At 42.6% G+C, this 20952-nt stretch overlaps 2 protein-coding genes across 4 annotated transcripts; both read right to left on the reverse strand.

Moving 5' to 3' along the window:
- Positions 1-316: 316 nt before the first annotated feature.
- On the reverse strand, positions 317-3936 carry rgn (regucalcin). Of its 3 annotated transcripts, XR_006026887.1 has the most exons (8): positions 3679-3934; positions 3189-3355; positions 2851-3033; positions 1956-2171; positions 1672-1803; positions 1316-1470; positions 740-954; positions 317-697 (listed from the first exon to the last, which is right to left on the reverse strand). XR_006026887.1 is itself a non-coding variant. In XM_042081398.1 (7 exons), the coding sequence occupies exons 2-7, from the start codon at positions 3349-3351 to the stop codon at positions 904-906; spliced, it is 900 nt and encodes a 299-aa protein (XP_041937332.1). In that variant the 5' UTR covers positions 3352-3355; positions 3683-3936; the 3' UTR covers positions 317-903. The 3 variants fall into 3 exon arrangements, 2 of the variants coding, with proteins under 2 accessions (XP_041937332.1, XP_041937331.1); XM_042081398.1 differs by having other exon boundaries at positions 317-954; positions 3683-3936; XM_042081397.1 differs by having other exon boundaries at positions 317-954.
- A 425-nt stretch (positions 3937-4361) lies between these two features.
- vps16 (VPS16 core subunit of CORVET and HOPS complexes) lies at positions 4362-19628 on the reverse strand. Its single transcript, XM_042081103.1, has 24 exons — positions 19410-19628; positions 18816-18904; positions 17939-18030; positions 17404-17532; positions 16392-16536; positions 15378-15493; positions 14783-14905; positions 14549-14604; positions 14174-14263; positions 13822-13916; positions 13520-13596; positions 12860-12991; positions 12184-12311; positions 11315-11350; positions 11094-11202; positions 10711-10845; positions 9776-9884; positions 8031-8128; positions 7349-7453; positions 6961-7038; positions 6392-6561; positions 5680-5776; positions 5490-5593; positions 4362-4955 (listed from the first exon to the last, which is right to left on the reverse strand). Exons 1-24 carry the CDS (start codon positions 19457-19459, stop codon positions 4820-4822), a joined length of 2499 nt encoding a protein of 832 aa, XP_041937037.1. The 5' UTR covers positions 19460-19628; the 3' UTR covers positions 4362-4819.
- Positions 19629-20952: the final 1324 nt, after the last annotated feature.

A 20952-nucleotide genomic window follows, 5' to 3' on the forward strand; every position in this document is an offset into this window, starting at 1 on the left:
GTCCCCTTAGGGGCTCCGTACTATAGCGCAAAAGTGCAGTGGAAACACTTAGGGGCTCTGTACTACAGTGCTATTTCGATAAGTCTGAAAAAAAAAAAAACATTTCACATTTTAGATTTGCGCATTTTCAGGGTTAATGGAAATGCACACAGTCATGAAATACACACCAACCTTACGAACGTGTGACTTACAGAAGATATACTTAGCGTACGAACTTGTCGGGAATAGTGCCATAACGTTAAGAGAGAGGTAAAGGAATAGGTTAAGAACTACATGTAGCGATAAGAACGTTTTGGGGAACCGGCCCCAGGTGATCTGAACATTTTGAACAAATGCTTTATTTAAGCTTCATTGTCTTGTATTATAAGTTATATGCTGATGGGTGTCCCCTGCTTTTCTGGAGAAAGGTGCTATGCAATCTGTGATTATTAAAACCAAATTACTGTTGGTATTGTAACTCTTACATTGTTGTAGTCCTGCCAACTGCTTAAACGGACAACATGGTCTTAAAACCTTTTAATAGCAGTGGTATTATCTGACAAATGCATATTCATGGTTGTTATACTGTGATTAGGTCATGAGTATTACATCTAAACCCAGGGCTCACTGACTAAAATTCGTCGTAGCTTCAGAGCCCTGCAAGTTTACACTCCCACGTCAAAAACAACAACAGCAGTACTGTCTATGAGTACACAACGTAGGCCTACCAGCTTCTTCCTACTACATGCTAAAATTTTATTAATCTCAGATGATGACAGATTTCACATTAGCACTAGTCTTGTTTAGTTCATTACTCAAAATCAAGACAAGACATATAACTAGAGCGTTGGTAGTGACATCCATGTCTGTGTTTTCGCCGACATGGTTTCTTCACATCTCTATTTCCGCGCCCTGTTTTCAGGCTTATCCAGCGAATGAGTATGCGGGAATTCCCTTAACTCCCAAGCCAGTCACCTGAAACACGAACAGAAACATTATCAGTATATAGAGTATAAGTGACACATATGTTTATTAATGACATATTAAATACTACAGAGAAATACGTTTTATATTTTAGACATCCTAGTTAGAAACAGAAGTTAGTGGACCCCTGCACTGTATTTCTTAATAATAAAGAGAAAGTCCTTCAGAAAAACTATTGAATCTCCTATTCCACCAAATCTCACACCTATCTTACATAAAGTTCAGACAAGATGTTGAAATGTGAGAAAAGTATCCTAGTAATGCAGGAAAATCCCCTGGACTCTCTTTCCTGGTTGCGCTGCTGGGTTAATCCCCTGTCAAATAAAACCTCCAGAGTAGGAAGCACTGTCACCTTAAAGATGCAGCCAGCCTGAGGCTGTTTGGCCATGGCTGCATCATCCATGCCAGTGTAGGCAGACGTGACGTAGAGCTCAGAGTAGTCCTTTCCACCAAAGCAGACGGAGGTGGTCTTCTCAGCTGGGAGCTTCACCGTCTGGAGTCGAGTGCCTAGGAGAGATAGTAGTGCAGAGATTTTAGGAGGCGCCACCACCTACAGCAAATTGACCACACACAAACAGCACAGAGTAAAACAACTACAGGATTCATTTGGATCTCTTCAACTATCTGTCAGTAATGTCTCACATACACAGACTCACAAAACACTCAACTATGTTAATCAGTCACAGTCACTCAAACACACACACTCACCAGTCTGTGGGTCAATGCGCAGCACTCTGCCTCCATTGAAGCAAGCCACCCACAATTTTCCCTTGGTGTCGATGCACATGCCATCAGGGATACCTTCCTCCTTCTCAAGCTTGTATATCATTCTCCGGTTACCTATACACACACACACACACACACACACACACACACACACACACACACACATGATGCCCCCAATACATGGACATAAAATGTGTAGTCAAACATCCAAAAGTAATAGACATGTTAGACAAGTAATAGACAAGAGGAATCGAAATAAAGCATACTGATGCTGCCCGTGTTAATGTCGTAGTCGAATGCATCCACTTGGTAGGACAAGCTATCAATGTAATAGAAGGTGCGGTGGTCCAGGGACCAGTCTAGACCGTTGGAGATGTCCACCTGGTCAAAATGTTTGACCACAGTATGGTTGGGGTGCAGGGTATACAGTGACCCCTGTTTCCTCTCCAGCACCGCAGGGCGAACCTCCATCGCCATGGTGCCTGGAAAAGGAGAAGTACTTTAGTGTTAGTCGCCATGACATCAGGCTGGACCAGTATTCTGACGTTCCTCTACAGATTATCCATTAGGTCAAGTGAGATTTATGGTGGGTGAAACATACAGACAAAACAGACCTGAAAAAAATCAGTTCTTCTGTCAATTCAGTAAGATACAGATATCATTCTGAATGGGCTGCCATAATGTTTCAGTCTGCTGTCAATTTCAGTAGCCTAGGCCAGTGGTTCTCAAATGGGGGTACGTGAAGGCACTCCAGGGGGTATGTGAGATTTTAAAATATACATATATTTAAAAAGTAGAATCCATGCAAAAATACTTTAAAAATAAATATTTCAGGAAAATATAAGTTAATAAAAATATTTTTATAGTTCAAGAGAGCAAACTACAAATGAGTGTTTTGCATATTTATATTATGAAAAAATATTTCACAGGGGGTACACTGAAAAAAGGTTGAAAACCACTGGCCTAGGCTACATGTTTCAGTACTTCTCGGCTGCCAATTTCAGTAGGCTACTGTAGTGTCAGAAAAGGGTCTTAAAGTCACCTCACTGAGTCTGCGTGTCTATCAACAATTGCAATATAAAGCCCTTACATAATGGGCTTCAACATACTAAGCTTTGAACTTGAAGTTGCTGGATTTGCATTTAGCCTATGATTTCACACCTGCGAAAAACCTGCCAGCGGGGTCGACTTTCCCATCGTTGAAGCGGTTGTTGCTCTTTTCGCCCTGGACATCAACGATGGTGGTGACCTTCTGCCTGTCCCAATCCACAGAAGCAAACCGGGTGCCCTCAGCAATCACGTAGCCACCGGACTTCCGGGGCACGACGGAGCCCACGCACTTCTCTACAGTTGGTGGGAAAAGGAAAGTTGTGCGTTAGTCTACTGCCCCCTTCCTAGTTGTTAACAAACAGCTGGCTACAACTTGATGTTGAAGTCATGAGATTACACACAGCGGGTCACACTTTAAACTAATTATGATATGTAACTCATTGGCTCACCTGTGCGCACACTCTGAATCTTATTGGTCGATGGGTTCCACCTGCTCACTCTTTGGCCAGATATGTCAACATACAGAAGGGTGCCTTCCTTCTCCTCCCAAACCGGATTCTCGCCAAGTTCACATTTCTCCTTCACAACACATTCCACTTTGATGGACGACATTCCCCTAGTCATAAGCAAAAGCCGTTCATTCAATTGAGCTGCATGTAGGTTGTTAGTAGCTGCCTACTTTAGAGTGAACACTTAAAACCATGCTATTTAGGCCTACTGTACGTAGGCTAAGTTACACATGTGGATTTAAACGTTGTCTAATGAAGCTTCGCTGAAAGTTCCTGAAAACTATAGAACGAAAAAAACTTTAGTCAATGTAACTGTAGGCTAACATGTTGCACGCAAACCTGTAACCTAAAATATTTGACTATTTTTTAATTTCGCTGACTGTAGTTACATTCACTGGTCTGCAGTGGCAAGAAAATCATTGAAACTCACCTACTGTATGCTACGTTCAAGTACACACTACGTTTCCGTCTTTCGCTGCTCTGGAGCTGGCAGTGGTCGCGTTGTGTAAGGTCCGAGAGTCTCTGCCAACTGCAGTTCTCCGACAACTTATAAACTGTTGTCGTCAGCAGAATAGAAAGCGCCTTGTCATACAACCTGGCGCTTCATATCCTACGGATCTGTTAATGAAAACCGCGTTGGCCAAAATTGGTTGATTAAGAGTAAATAGGACATGCTGTATTGTAGGCTACACTATACACAGCGCCATGTCAAAAAGATCTGAGCTGACTGCTCCCGGCCTTTATTCAGCGGAATGTGGGACGTGCACTGGGGAGCTTTGTCTCCCTCAAAGCAGACTAACGAATGCTCACTATGTCACTATGAAGGGGAAAAAAATTACACATTTCGCAGGTGCACAGCAGATCCCGTGCACCCTCCTACTTTACTGTTCAAACATCTAGCTGTAGTCCAGTTGTGTCTCCATTACTTTCAAGCAACATTTCAACAACAGATTATTGAATTCATCATAAGATATTATACATATCGTAGTATTTGCATAGGCGACATAATTATTAATCCCAGTTAATTTACTACTGATGTCACACCCGTTCCCCCTCTAACTGAGTGTACGCAAGTATGCAAAAAAAAACCACACACACACACACACACATAAGTGAACATCTAATATGTTTAATGAGACAATGCATCTCACTGTATTGCAAATTATTATAAACACAGTCATGAAAGCAAACGAGAAGCATTTATGTGTAAGAATGCAAAAGTGCTAATCTCTATCAAGCTCTTCATTAGACTTGAGATACAGTATGTACAAAATAAAGTAAAACAAATCGACACACAACACACAAACACATGCTTTCCCATTAGGGAAAAGTGTAAGGCCAGGACTGGGGCAGAACAACTGAGTGCAGAGTTCAAGGGGTACTTTATCCTTCTCAATTCAGCCATCAGTTGACAGTTTTTTTTTTTTTTTTTTTTCAGAAATACTTTCCAGACTGCTTTATTTCTATCACTCTATAACAAGGTGGAGATAGAAGCTGCCCTTTCGCGCCAGTCGAAAATGAGACTCTCTCTGATGGGGGTGCCAGGCGAGCTCAGAGTCAAAGGTCAAAGGTCACTTTTTGGTGCCGGCTCGGTTGAGGCGCTCCATAACGGCGCGGTCGGTCGAGGCCGAGCAGCGGGAGAGCACGGTGCTGATCTCGCTCTCGTTACGCCGCTCGATGGCTGCGTCCGCAGCCCCCTCCAGATCACTGGAACGGAGAGAGGAAGGGAGAGAGGGATAGAAAGGCAGAAAGGAACCAGGAGGTGAAGAATGATGTATTAATTAGTGTGAGAAAAGAAGAGGAATGGCAAGGTTGTGGGGGGAGAAAGAGAGAATGATAGAATAACAGATTGGAAAGAGTGAAGAATGATGTTTTAGTGTGAAAGGAGGAGAAGAATGGAGAGGGTGTGAAGGGAGACAGCACAGAATGTTTGTTCACAAGGATTGTTCACAGATGCGCTTCAGTTTGTCTTTGACTCACATCGTCTTGATTTACATTGTCTTACAATTTAACACACCCCTAAGTAACATTTTTTTTTATATTAAATATATGCCTTTTATGCCTTTAATCTGACCGGGTAGTGGAGAGAGTGACAGGAAGCGAGTGGGAGAGAGAGATTGGGTGAGATCAGGAAATGACCCGGCCCGGACTCGAATATGGTACGGGCGCTGTAACCAGTTGTGACATAGTGCCCCCCACCATTAAGTAACATTTATCATTTAATCAGATAGGTACACTTACCCAACTGCCAGGTGAGCTTTCACCTTCTGCTCTGGCATCACCTTTGACACATATTTCTTGGCCTCATATTTATTGTGCCTCTTGACACACACCTCTACAAAAGGCTGTGAAGACAGACCAAGAGACAGTGTTAGTCAAGATCACCATCACAAGGAAGACGCTAGAGCTCTGGAGAGAAAGCCAACTTTACCAGATATCCGATGGGCGATTTCTTGCTCTTTGCAAATTTCTCCAATTCCTCCCAGTCCTCCTTTTCAGCAAGGGCAGTAAGCTTCAGCCACCAGTACCTGTAACACCACACACACACACACACACACACACATTAAAAACAGGTCAGAGCTATACCATTTTGTGCCTTAAATATTCTTAGATGACTGTATGGCTATTACATCAGGAAAGAATGTGAATGGGTCTTGTATCTTCATGAAGGTATTTATTATTCGAGAATGCCTGGTGAACTATACTTTGTCACACTTATTATATGGTTGAAGGTTGGCAAAACGATGAAAGAAACATTACTTATTATCAAATATTTATTGTTAAGTTTTTTTTGTATGAGAGCACTTTACTGAGGGAAAAGGCCATCACATAAGTGGAACTTTAAAAATAGCAACATTTTGCTAACTTCAAATCACAAAGAATTCCTGTTATGGTGAATGGACTGATATGAACGATGTGAATTACAAGCACAAAATCAATAAAAGCAGCCAATGACAGTCCCCATTACTCATTTTCAGCAGCCATTATTAAGAAATCGCTGAATATTTGGATGGCCCATTCAATTTAACGGAATTCACATTAACATTATAATAATAACATATTATTATAACATAATAATATTTGTAGTGTTCTGTATCAATGGAAATGTAATGTAACGTTGCAGACGAGCCCTCCGTGCGCACCTCTTGTCGGGGACCCTGAAGTCCTTGTAGAGCTGCTCGGCCTGCTTGTGGAGGCCGATGCTGAGCAGCACCTGCAGCGTGGCCTGCAGGCTCAGGCCCATCAGGTGCTCACCCTTATCGTCCTCCAGACGCTTCTGGAACCGCAGCAGGCGCATCTCATCCTCCGTCGCCTAGAGATGGGGGGGGGGGGGGGGGGGGGGGGGGGGAGAAAGAGAGAGGGAGGGAGGGAGGGGAGAGGGAGTGAGAGAAGGGGGGGCGGAAAGGGAGAAAGGGAGAGAGAGAGAGAGAGAGAGATGGGGCGGAGAGGGAGAAAGGGAGAGAGAGAGAGGTAAGAAAAAAGAAAGGAGACAATGTAGTAGTACAGGCCTCATCAGCTACTAAACATATTACACATTAAAATAAAGTTTAGTGCATGATTATAACCCCTTCATAACGAGGAGTATTTAAATAAAGTTGCATGAGAAAAGATTGGGCTAACAGGCCAGGCAGACCACTAAGGCCAGGCAGTACACTGGGGCCAAGATCTTGTCACCGAGTGACTCAGGAGAGTGGTGCCACACTTAACATACCTTGGCAGCAAACTCGTTCTTCGCTTTATTGTATTCATCAACAGCACTCTGTAGTAGGGACAAACGGGCTTCCAACCTCTGGCGCATGTGCACACACACACACACACACACAAGCAGAGTTAAAACAAGCACCTTTATGATTCATTTTACAGTTCCAAGCACATGATAACAATGACGACACAGTCAACACTTGAATGGTGAAACTAAGGGTGTCTGATGTTAAAGAGAGCACTACAACGCACGCACGCACATAATTTAAACAAGCATCTTTATGACTCATACAGCTCCAAGCACATGATAACAAGGATGATTGAATAGTGGGACTAAGGGTGTCTGATTTGTAAGTATATTAACGAGAGCACCATGCCACACACACACACACACACACCTTCTCTTTGTAGCTGGCCTTCACATAGAAGTTCCCTAATTCCTGATGGTCATCATCTTGGTTAAAGAGGTCTTTCAGGGTGTTCTGTTCTTGATGTTTACAGAACTGCAAGGCAAGCACAAAGCCACACACACACACACACACACACACACACACACACACGCACACACGCACACACACACACAAAATGTAGCCTTTCAGAGACCTGCATGCAGGATTTAAGATCATATGTCTGTTGCTAACTAGCTACTGAGGGAACAGGTCGTACTGTGTACTGTGCCGACTCAGAGAGAGGCTTCTGAACGTGTTCTCTCAGTAACACGTTCACTCCAAATGATGTTATAGAAGCATATGGCTATTTTACACATTGACAGCTGGCACTGCATATCACATTCCAACAACATTACATTTAGAAATTAGATTTTTGCCCTTGATTTTCACAGTTAAATGAGTTCAAGAACTGACCTCTACTTTCTCTCAAGCCTGTTCTGTGTTTTGTGTTTAATAAGATACTTTCATCACTGGAGATGATGTGGTCTAGTAGGTCAATAGTCAACAGGACCACATTTTGCTGCCTTTGCTGTGTGCTGCATACCGATTCTTTCAGTATTGCGTAGACACGTGTCGGCGTAGTGCCTTCTTCAGTGTGCACAGTGCACAAAAAGATGGACTGTTTCCTCACCTGTCTGTAGAGACTAAGGGCAACTGGCTGGTTTCTCAAAGTCATGAAGAAGTCACCTCGGTTCATCTCGTTCTTCAAGTACGTCACCACTGTGTACACTGTGAACAGCAGAAATTACATTTATTTAGATAATATATAAAAATAAAAAATAAAAAAGACCACATACATGAAAATAAAGTTTTTTACCTTGTTAACATGTCTCTATGATGTCTGCTATGTTCTACAGGACATATTATGAGCAAAATAAGCAGTCAATGTCATGGCCAAGAACTTCTGCTTTGGATCGGCAGTCAACCAATCATAGCTTCAGTATGTAAACTCTAACTGCAGTCCTTCAAGACCATCATAAGGGTACTAAACCAAACCTGAGTTCTTGGGATGGGACAATTCTACATAAGGACGCAGACAAGCTAACTAACATGTCAGCTGCAGCAGCCGGTGAACAATGTGTAGAGAGGGTGATGGGGCCAGATTGATCCCTCTTCCCGCGAAATGGGGAAGAAGGTGCAAAGTTACATTGAAGCCATAAGATTATAGACAGATGTGTTTGAAAATTAAACACTCTTTTCATGTACTATTAAACAAACATGATGTACCCAAGGCTACTTTTAATGTTCGTACATGTATCTTCTGAAGGGTGGACTTCAGGAGTGTGGGGAATGTGACAAGCCCACTTAACTGTCTCCGGGCCAAGGCAGCCTTTAGTGTGGTTACAGCTGGGTGTTTGTGTCGCTCGATGGTGTTTTAAGCCCCCACCGTCGACTTCAATGCAGCGGTGCGACCGTCGCCTTCATGGCACCTAGCCCTAACCCTTGCCTAACCCTAGTGCCTTCAATACAGCGCTGCCTCGAAGATGACGTTGGGGGCTTAAAACACCAAACACCGTTTGTGTCTGTGTTGATGTGTGTGTGGGTGCGTGTGTGTTGTAATATTCTGAGCCCAGATTCACACTCAACAGCTTTGGTCTTCTGGGTTTAGTAAATGGTTAGTCTACACACTCAAAATATTGTGCCATGCTGGGTTTTGAGTGTGTGAGTGTGAGTGAGTTTAGTCAGAGACTTTCTAATGAGGAGACACAGCACTCAAAAAATCCTCCATAGAAATGCATGGGGTTAGTTTGTAACGCCAATATGGCCGTTGTCTACACAAACCCACCCCTTCCTCGGCAAAACGTCAACATGTGAATACATTGAGCCAATCATATGTTGTGTTGTGAAGACATTTTCCCAATCATGTGTTGTGAACTTAGCCTGGGTGTTCCCATGCTGCCTTGCGCGCGATTTGATTCACGCTGCTAAGGCAGCCTGGAGACCATGGAGCAAATTTTCGCCTGAGATAGGGGACCAATCACAGAACAAGGGGGAAAGCAAGACAATGATGAGCTATGCACAGACGCATTTGATAGACATCCGTGGCACCCAATAAACGGATCTGGGCATTTTTTTCAAATATGAGAAAATTAACGTTTGGTTCCCAGACCACGTCTCACTGAGAAGTGGTGGCGCTAGCCAGGCTATTGTGAACTCGCTGCTGGAGCAAGATTGGTGTCGTGAAGCCTTGCGCACACGCATTTCTGCTGAATAGGATGCCCGATGAGTGCCCGAGTGGAGGGACTTGCCTAAAAGGACTTTGGTTTAGTCTATGAGTGAGGAGTACCCAGAGCAGTGTAATAACTCAGTAGTGTGTGTGTGTGTGTGTGTGTGTGTGTGTGTGTGTGTGTGTGTGTGTGTGTGTGTGTGTTTTACCCAGATCAGTGTCTCCACTCTCAATGGCTTTGCTCAGAGCCAGCTGGCTGCGCTTCATCTTCAGTAACAGGGGGACCTGCTCTCCTGAGCGAGGCTCAAACTCCAACAACTACTCAGCAGGAGAGCGAGGGGAGGGGGAAAGAGGGGGAGAGAGAAAGAGAGAGAGGGGTGGTGAAAGAGAGGAAGAGAAAGAGAGGCAATTGACCAATGAATTTAATTGAAAGGATAAAGAAGAATACTGTGCAGATTATATACATTTTACTTCTATTCACCATTTAGTTCCTGTACTTTTGATAATTCTATTTGTCTTCTTCTTTTGCTAACCACACCATTGTGTGAGCAGAAGTGAAATGGGGAACATGTTGAATATGTCTGTACATGTGTGAGTGTCAGGAGAATGTAACGAATGAATAGCAATGAACTGGACAGTCACTTATTTGGTCAGTGTGAAGTTTCACTGGGGAACATCTGGGAACAAAGGAGTCATAAATTAAGTCCATGACCTGACCCCTCAAAGTCAAAGTCTGCTTTATTGTCAATTTCTTCACATGTCAAGACATACAAAGAGATCGAAATTACGTTTCCCACTATCCCAGACCTAATGACAGTACATTACACTTCAAGAGACCGTTAATACTTGACAGTAAAAAGGAGACGTTACTGTTGCCACCAGGACCACTGCCTTTCAATGTCTGAAGCTTAGTTTACGAACATTACCAACATTATTTATAATAAACTTAGTGAAACCTTATTTAGTCATACTATTGCCAGTTAATAGTTGACATATCATAGCCATTGTCTCAAAGTAGAGCCCAAGATCTGTGTATCTGTCTTCTGTGTGTGTGTGTGAGTGAAATGTGAGAGACAGAGATATTGAATGGGACTCCACTGCACTGAAGGAGGGGGGGGGGGGGGTGGGGGGGGGGGTCGCCCACCTTGATGGCCAGTTCGGTGCGTCCACACTCGTAGGCTTTGGTGGCGATCTCAGAGTAGGAGATCCCTGTAGCCTCACCCAGCTTGATGCTCACCGCCCGCGCCACCACCTCATCCGCCTCCTCCTTCTGCTGCACCTGAGAGAGAGAGAGGAAGGGAGGGAGGGAGGGGAGAGAGAGAGAGAGGAAGGGAGGGAGGGAGGGGAGAGAGAGAGAGAGGAAGGGAGGGAGGGAGGGAGGGGAGAGGGAGAGAGATTGTTTTTTTTCCCCACAGATTTTGCCTTGGCAACAGAGATTTGAGACTCCACACTAAATGACACAGAACAATATTAGGGGACCAACGTAAGACGGTAATTTCACACACCCACACACACACACACACCCACCTTGCAGCAGGCCCAGTGTTTCAGTACTCTGCTCACTCCCTGGTATTCAGGAATCTTGAGATAGCGGCAGATCTCAATGGCCAGCGGATACAGCTTACGGTACACCAGCCTACCAAACAGGCCCACTGTGTTAATGGCTTCAGGGCAATATGTACGAAATCCTCCACACACAAACTTGAGCACAATTATATGACTCACAAATACATTCAGCAAAGACTCACCGGTCAATAAGAACTTGCAAGGTCATCTGTCTGAATCTGGGACGGCCGTTTAGGACAATGACCATATGCATCACACAATCACATGACAAACACACAAATGAGACATTTAAAAGTTAAGCCTTACTTGAGCACCATCAACCATCACTGTCACGCATTAATACCTAACGTGGTTCTAAGTAAGGGATAATGTATTGTCCGCCGGTAATTATCAGAAAATAAGTCCCGACAGGGAGAACAGATCCCCGACGTGCAGCGGAGGGGTTTTGCTTCGACCTGAAGGGACTTATTTTCTGATAATTTACGGCGGACAATACATTATCCCGCTTATTACACGGCTACTTGCCAAAACGAGAAAAGAAACCTAACACAATGGGTCTTTAAAATTATTTTGCTACCGTTTCGTGTCTTCTGCTGACAAAATAAATAGTTTGCCACACAGATAGAACTTGACAGTTTCAGGTGTTGCGTGGCAACGTCTTACTAGCTTACTTTCCCTTTCAATGAAATTCCATTGTAATAAGCGAACAGACGTCTTGCGGAGGGATATGAAAGACGTTAATCAACCCGTTGCCATTGACAGCGGTGATTATATACTTTGTATGTAGATTTAACATAGGCCCGAACGTTGGGAAGGCCCATTCATGTGAATGGAACTTTCTGCAGCACTCTGAAGAGCCGTGTAATAACGTTTTTTAACGTGGTTAACGTGTTTTTTTTTTGTGCTTTTTATTACTCACAGAAATCACAGATAACTTGTTTCAAACAAAGGCGGCCAAAAAATGCATGACATTCATAGCTAATCAATGCTTGATTGTATGACATTTGTAACTAACAAAGGGTAGGGGTGGTGCGGAGTGTGTCAAGGATACTGTGTGTGTGTGAGAGGGATTCCCACGATGTAGTCTCGCACAGAGTTGAGAACACGCAGGTCTCTGCACATGCTCACAAACTGATCCGGAGGGAAATTACTGAGGAAACACTTCCCAAAGGAGGCAGCCTGAGAGAAAGAAAGAAAGAGATAGATAGAGAGAGAGAGAGAGAGAGAGAGTAAATACAAAATAAAGCAAGAGTGATTTTATGTGTTTTATACAGAATATAGAATATATCAAAATCTACAACAGTACAACAATTAAATTTCAACTAATATCTTAAACTATGGTACTGGCTCATGGACAGTCAGTTTTATCATTGGAGTTAGTTAATCTGACCATAACGGTCATTCTCATATATTTGGCAGAAATCATTTTTACTGTCCAAATGCAACAAACGAAAAGGCTACACTAGGCACGTAACTGAAGCAATCCGTTCCTGCAGCGTCTGCTGCAACAACTAGCTTACACTATGATCAGTGGAACTGGCTACACCAGACGTGATAATAGACCAGTCTTCTGAAATGTGTCTTAATAAATGTTATGTGTCGAGAATAGAGCGTTTCAGTTGCAAACCCAGTGTAGCTCTGGTGTTGTAGTCATTTCGGCTCACAGACTGGTTTCTGTTTTTAATTCTCTGTCTACGTTTCTACCCGTCTGTGTCTCTCTGCCTCACCCTCAGGAGTGTTTTCTGGGTCTCGGGTTCGTGCTCATGTCCTGCTGCCTCCACACACTGCCGCACGGCTTCTCCCAGAAGGCTTTGCTCCTTTATCTCACGCAGGTACTCATCCGCCTTCTGGCTCTCTTTCTGCACACATCACAAATATACAAACTCAAGTAAAAAGTTACACTTTTCCCTCTATACAGTTACTTAAACCTTTCTCTCATACATATTCAACATTTTCCGAGTTCAGACTTCACACAGCTGAACTACCAATGTAGGGGTTCATTTCCATCTTTTTTGTCAGAAATCATGTTACCCTCCACTGCATATTTCTGACCTAGAACACATGTGTAATGTGAAACAGCATTGCAGCCCTTGAGATGTATGTTTCTATTATGTGTATATTCTAGTGTATATGACTACAAATGAATACATAAAGAATATATAATGAGTTCAGATGCAAAACCCTCTAAACCCCACCTCCGTCAAAAATGAGAAAATGATGGTGAGTGAATGTCTCCACACATAGTATACAATATGTTAATGAAATAATTTTGCTTCAAAACCCTCTAAATACCACTTTCTTCCTGGTCTGAAATATAGATTTGTAGGCAAAAACCTATAAGAGCCTGATAAAATTAATGCTTATTTAAAAGACACACATGCACATACCTCATACTCTTTGTGTGCCTCTAGTAGCAGGGCCCCAGGGGCCATGGAGGCAATCTTAAAGATCTCCTCGCATGCACCTGTAGGGAGAGAGTGTGTATATTCATTTAGTCAACTTTAGGTTGGGTGAGAGAAAATACTGTATATGCAAAACATAAGGGATGAATTTTGTATCATCCCACTGACATATCTTCATACGTGGAAATGTTTTTTGTCAGTGTCTGCATATGCATACATTCTTATCTATGTTAATGTATATGTATGTGTGTGTGTGTGTGTGTGTGTGTGTGTGTGTGCGTCCTGACCTGGCACCTCCTGCAGCAGCTCATGGTGTGTGCTGCTGATGATGCGAACCCCATCCAGCTCCGGGACCAGCACAGAGTCATCGTCCAGGTGATACCCACACCAGAGGTCAAGGGTCAACACGCATCACAGACACTCACCCTGGTAACCTGTCCTCTCCACAGTGACTCTTAATATGCCTAACAGGAACTTTTGTTAGCTTTACGACTTCGGAGTGTTCCACACTGATTTACATTCCAGCTTAAATCAAATTATGACACCATTTCGATCATAGTGGCAAATGAGTAGCCTTGCATGACAGATTACACACAGGCAATTTAAGTTTGATGACCTAGCAACAGAGGTAAAGGATACTGGATGGTGTCTTTACACTTGCCGGCCACCAGGAGGTGCCGGTCCCACATGATGACCACTGAGGGCTGCTCACTCTTTGGTCTCCGACACCTATCAAAAACAAAGGCCACTTAACCAGACAGCATACATCTACTCTCTAATGTAATGCAGGGCCTTTGCATAGGCTACAGCCCCATGAATAAGAGGGTTGTCTATCTAATATACATCACTGTCAGTCACTCTCTTTAGTTTGCAAACCAACACAAGTGTGTGTGCGCACGCAAACACACATACATACAGTACACACACATTCACATACATGTACACATGCACGCACAGAAACACACACTGACAAAAGCATCCACACACAGGACAATTAGATACAGTGGAACATACCAGGCCATTTGCTTAGGGGGGGTTCTAAATTTGGTCTCGACCTCACTCAGTTTCTCCTGCAGATACAGCACACAGCACATTTCCCACCATATACTTTCACCCCAAGCAAAGGATCTTACATCGCAAAACTACTTTACTAATTAGACAGAGACACTAATATTTGTACTGTTTGTAAGAGAAAGACAGGCAGACTCTGTGTAGAGGGAGACTGCTGTACAGGTGTTGCTGCCTCACCTTGAGGTTGGATGAGCCCATCCACACGTGGCCAGAGTCGGTGAAGAGAGCCAGGTACTTATAGCTGAAGGACACGGCCATACTCACTATACTGGTGGCCTGAGGAGACAAGCCCGGGGGTGTCTGCAGGACCACACACACACACGCACACACACACATATGAAAACATCCAATAAAAAACAAGCCCTGAGAAAAATACGGTGCATTAAATATGTGCATGTTTGTGTCAAGTGGTGTATGTATGAAGGAAGCATCTCAACATAGCACTAACAATGTTAGTGTGTGAGAGAGAGAGAGTAAGATAGATAGATAGATAGATAGATAGATACTTTATTGATCCCTAGGGGAAATTCAAGGTCACAGTAGCATACACATTCACTAACAGCAGAAAAAGTAATTAAAAGTATATAATATAAAAAATACAACTAAGCAATAAGGACTGTAGAAGATTAAGAATATACTAAACTAATACTAACTACTATAAATATACTAAAATACAAATTATACTAAATAAAACTTAATCTAAATCAATTCTGGTTCAACCAGGGCCCATGCACTTATGTGTGATTATTTAAGTGTGTGTGCCAGGTCTCACCACTGCAGTGCAGGCTGTATTGTCCAGTATGAATAGATCTGCTCCGTATGCAAGCAGAACTTTGCTCTGTCGGTCCTGAGTCAACACAGCCCAACAGGAGGGCGCCTCCTGCAGGCCTGAGAGGGAACATCACAATCGCATCAATAAAACCATTCTCCACAAGCACTAAACTGCAATTCCATGGCTAAGACCAAGTAGCTCCTGTGTCGCTCTTTACCTCTCAATACTGTACTTAGGGAATCTGATGCAGCACTACTTCACTGAAAACACTGGTGCTTAGAATCTGGCTCACAGCCTAAATAGCAGTTGTCTTTTACGGCTGTCACGTTTGACGGGATTGTCAGGAAAACAATAGGGTCATTCCACGTCAATTCAACCCAGGCCCATGCACTTAGGTCTCAAAAAATTCTGAAAAAAATACCAGGTGTACCTATGTTACCCAGGAGACACACTGTAAAATTACTTTCATGTAAGATCAATACTTTTCAAGATACAGCCAGTTTTACGGGGGAGGGGTGTGTTTTTTTTGTCAAAGTTCACAAGCCCATAGCGCAAGAACTGAACTATGTAGGAGGCTCAAATTGTACATGCTGGTACATAAATAGGAATAGTATGAAGCAAAGTCGTCATGTTTGGTCTGGATGATCCAGCATGGTCATAGCTGTCCCTCAAAGTTGATCAAAATTTTATTGGAGTTTTTGACTGGGCTCTGTTTAGGCCTTCAGAAGACATATTTGTATTCAACATAGGCTCTTCATTTATTTTCCTTATTGAGATAAGTAGAAACACTCTCACAAAAAGCAATGAACAAAAAATAAATCCCTTCAGGGTCTGAACGGCAAGTCTGAAAAATCATTTTGGTTCTCATTTTCAGAGCACCCAAACACCTTGTGGGAATATACAAAGATTTTTAAAATATGTTTTCTTTATTCTTCATGGGATTCTAAAGAATGTCTATGTGAAGGAGGTCATGTCTATGGGAAGTTATGCCTGGGACTGGAAGATCTGACCTACCTGGGACTTCAGGAAGCCTCCGCAGCTTCAGATCATCAATGTTTGTTGCCAAGGTGACCCGGAATGCTCCTGTGACTATGGCAACTCCAGTTCCATAGGGTGAATGGAACACTTTAGCTTCCAACACCTGATTCTGAACAACTTCCTGTTTGAATAAGTAAGCATACACTTATTACCAGTGTTGGGAACGTTACTTTAAAAAAGTAATTAGTTATAGTTACTCACTACTTGTTCAAAAAAGTACAAAAAAAAATTCAAGATATTGCACATCGACAGACCTACGGTTGACTTCAGCCTGTGTCATAGGTTTTTGTTGTGAGGCAGAAAGATCTAGCTTTTGCTGCTTGGAGGACTTTGCTCCGAGTCCTTCTTTGCTAGTGGATGGCGAGCTATCATCTGTGGTGGAGGTATCAGTGTTTTTGGCCACTAGCTTTAGATGCGTGTGTGAGATGCTTCATTAAATTAGAGTTGCTTGATGTCGACAAAGTCTTCGCTCCTGGACATAATGTACACATTACATGCACGTTCTTGCCTTGATGAATTTGAAGTAGTGCTTATATCTCCACCTTGAAAATGCCAACTTTTCGGATTGCTCCTGACCTCTGCTGTTTCGTCGAATCTCTATTTTAGCTGTTGTGTGTGTGTGGCACGTGTGCTGGCAAGTGTGTAAAAACACTGGCTCTGATTGGCTATCATGAAACATGACTCTGCCTTAGCCAATCATAATCGCTTACGTCGTCATTAACCCACCTCCTCACTAGCTGTGAGCCAGGGTGCGTTCGGATTACACAGTTTATTCAATCAATGCATAGTAACGCACCGCATTTAACATCCAGTAACGTTAACGGCGTTGTAACGATGGGAAAAGTAATTAGTTAGATTACCCCGTTAGTGAAAAAATAACGTCGCTACCTAACGCCGTCTTTTTAAATGGCGTTATTCCAAACACTGCTTATTACTGTGTAGTGTGTGTGTGTGTGTGTGTGTGTGTGTGTGTGTGTGTATTACTCACATTTCCCATGCTGAAGTGTCTTTTGAAGCTGCCAAATAGATCATAGATTAGCACAGTGCCATCCTCTTGAATGCACAACAGGTCATCACACACCGTCCACCCCAGGTGTCTCACGACTCCACTCTTCCACTGCAAAAAACCCACAGAAGAACAAGAGGATAAAGAGACAAGTCAACACATACAGAACTGTGTTCACCAATGGTCAATTCTCTTCAGTACAGAAAGTGCGTGTAATGCATACCAAGGTGCTGGCCACTGGTGAATCGTTCAGAGAGAGAGAGAAAAGTGCCGCACACTCTGGCTCCATATTCAAGTATTTAATAGGAAACATCATCGCTTAATAAATACTTTAATATGGAGCCAGAGTGAGCAGCACTTTTCCCTCTCTGAATAATTCTCTTCACCAACAAGAAGGCTGAACATTTCTGCTCATATCTAAGTTGTGCACTCACTGCTAATTTATGAGAAATTATTTATTGATTTATTTGAGAGAGAGTGTGTGTGTGTAGAGATACTGAGCTGAATGTGTGTGTACCGCAAAGCTGGCCAGGGAGCTTCCAGATGCAGAATAAATCTCCAACTGAGGGCGGGCATTGGGAGAACGTCTCTGGGGCTCTCGGAGAAGGGCTGAGAGAGAGAGAGAGAGAGAGAGAGAGAGAGTATGAAGTATTAACATAAAGTAATAAAGTAGTAATAAAGACACCAACTTGAGAAAAACAATGTCTAGATACAGGCTTAGCAACCACAGCTTGGCAATAGAAACAGGCAGACGCAGGCAAATCTGGATGCCTAAAGAAAACAGACTTTGTGTGAACTGTGACAAAAAAGAAATTGAGTCAGAATTACACTTCCTCACTAGCTGCCCAAACTACAAAGAAATACGCTCCAACTTCTATCCAAAAGTTCAATCTATATCCAAAATTCTTCGAGATCGAAGATCACAAGAAAATTAGATATTTATTAGGAGAAGAGGAAGATTGTGCAATACTAACTGCACACTAAATACACAACTGTGACAGAAAGAGAAGGAGTGACCACTGAGCAACGTGCCCGCCCACACACACACACACACACACACACACACACACACACACACACAGTGTATTGATGAAGTGTAAATGTTACATTTACATTAAGTACAGTATTAAGTAATGTTTGTAATGTTTGTATATGTTTGTTTGTTTACTCTTTTGTAATTATTATTATTCCTGTGAACGCTTTGGCAATGCATCATATGATTTGTCGTGCCAATAAAGCATATTTGAATTGAATTGAATTGAGAGAGAGAGATATGGAGTTCACAGTGTGGTGTGAAAACCCAAATTGCAGAAAGAATGTGGAAACAAGACAAGATACAGGGGAAGTTAAACTTCCTCTCATAAGCTTTCACTCAGTAAGCTGGGGCCACTTACCAATGGGTCCTCCATAGGGTGCAGCAGCAATCAGACAGTCTCTCAGCCCATCCCTCAGATTCCATCCCATCTCATAAAGCTCGACCTTCCTGTAACATGTAAAGGACGCCATGAAGTAGGCTACTCTTGGGCCCATGATGACCAAAATCTACTGTTTGGAATGGTACGTCATCATCTGACACTCCAGTGGACTGTGCTGCAAGACTGCACTAGCAACTTTCGCTGTGTAAGCTGTATTTAAACGTTCCTACTGTCTGTGCAATTAGCATATCTTACAGTTTTGCGACCAACTTATTTAAAAAAAAAAAAACATTTTCACCGATGGTGTCGGTGAATATTTATTCAGGGATCAAAGGCAATCGCCACTAGGCGTGACATGTCATATGACTATTCGTCACGTTACTCTGCAATGCACATCTAGGCTACACTACACTATGTTGTTCTGCGTTTATGTTAACTGTATGAAATAACATTGCAGACCAGAAGGCACAGCGAAAGCAGTGAGTGTAATGGACTAGATATAGCCAACTACGTTTAGAAGCTGCATTGCGTTTAACATTATGGAAAACAACAAAGTGCGAATGACAAGCAAACCTGTAAAACGCCTCCCCAAGCGGGTTCCAGTTCGCTGTCACAAACGCCATAGTCCCGTCGGTGGCCAAGGGGCACAGATCCAGATGAACGGGACTCTGTTTGGGTTCCCTGGCCACCTGAATAATGGTATATATTTTCTAATTGTTGATATTTTCTCTTATTCACTTGGATCCAAATCCTACACTTCCGTCTCTCACTTGTTCTTTGAATAGTGATTCTGGAATTTGAGTCATTATAGCGCCATCTAACGTTGTGGAGAATAGATGGTAACGTTATGACAAATGATCATTTGGTGTCGCTGTGACATTGCACTGCTTCGTTTGAGACGTCTAGGCTACTTCTGCTGAAAAGTTGAGACGAGACCTGAGTTCATGTAAAAAACACCAATACTGCAGCGGCTGAAAAATTGTCACTCCATCTACATTCAGGACAAAAGTAATAACCTTTAGATGAAACATGAATATTTTAAATATATATCAAAGCACAGTCTCCTGATCTCCTCTGCTGATATGATAGGCTACTGCATGATCTCATAGGCTAGGCCTATATTTTGACTGTGTGTTATTAAAAAAGTGATAAGAGCCGTTTTGAAGGGACTATAATGAAAATATGACTTCATATATTCTATATTCCTATCGGTATCAAAATAGTCTGATGTTATAGCCCAAGTATGCCTAGCCCAAGTCTTCTATTTTTGTTACAGGCCGAGGCCACTGTCTAGATTTTTCTTCTTGAGGTTATCACACTCACATAAGTTCTCTACACAACAGGGTATTAGTGCTGAGTGGAAGAATATGATGAAATAATTGTTATCACACCTAGTTTCACATCACTATGTGCACTAGCCTAATCCAAATGGATTTCCTGAAGATTTAACAAACAACACAGCGACAAAAGCTGAGAACAGAGAAATGAAATGATGTAAAGTATAAAGACCTTTAACTATAACCTCAAAATTGTGTCTGTTTGATCAAGCTTATACTCTCCCATCCGACTCCAGCCTTCTCACCAGCACTGTGCCAATTATGGTGAGTGAGGAAGAGAAAAGAACAGCAGGGAAAAGCAATTTAACAGAGTTGCAGCTTACGTAGAAAAGTCATTTCAGGCTCTGAATGCCATATTCTCTCTGGGAGAATTTAATTATGTCTCCCAGCCCAGTGCGGAACGTTCTCAGACTCAATCCCCAGCGATACAAAGTGGCTTAGGTTGGGGGTCAGATAAGCGCCTTTTGTCTGTCCTTGAAACATTTTTATTATTATTATTATTATTATTATTATTGCTAATTTTCAGGCAGATGTCTCTTATTTTGGTTGCTCTCATCAAAACAAATATTTGTGTAGAGTTCGCAAACTATAAATTGAGGTCCACTTCTAAGAACTCAGTTTATCAGAAAACTAGATGGCATGCATAACGACACCAAGCTTTTAGTATTCTTGTTACATTCACTTGTAAATGTATGTCATGATGAAGTGTTTAGGACTATTCCCTACAAAAGGTAACTGCACAACACAATCATCCTCTATTTCTCTTGTTCTGTATAGGT

This window comes from Alosa sapidissima, chromosome 23 (assembly GCF_018492685.1).
Source record: "Alosa sapidissima isolate fAloSap1 chromosome 23, fAloSap1.pri, whole genome shotgun sequence".
Taxonomy (NCBI): Eukaryota; Metazoa; Chordata; class Actinopteri; order Clupeiformes; family Clupeidae; genus Alosa; species Alosa sapidissima.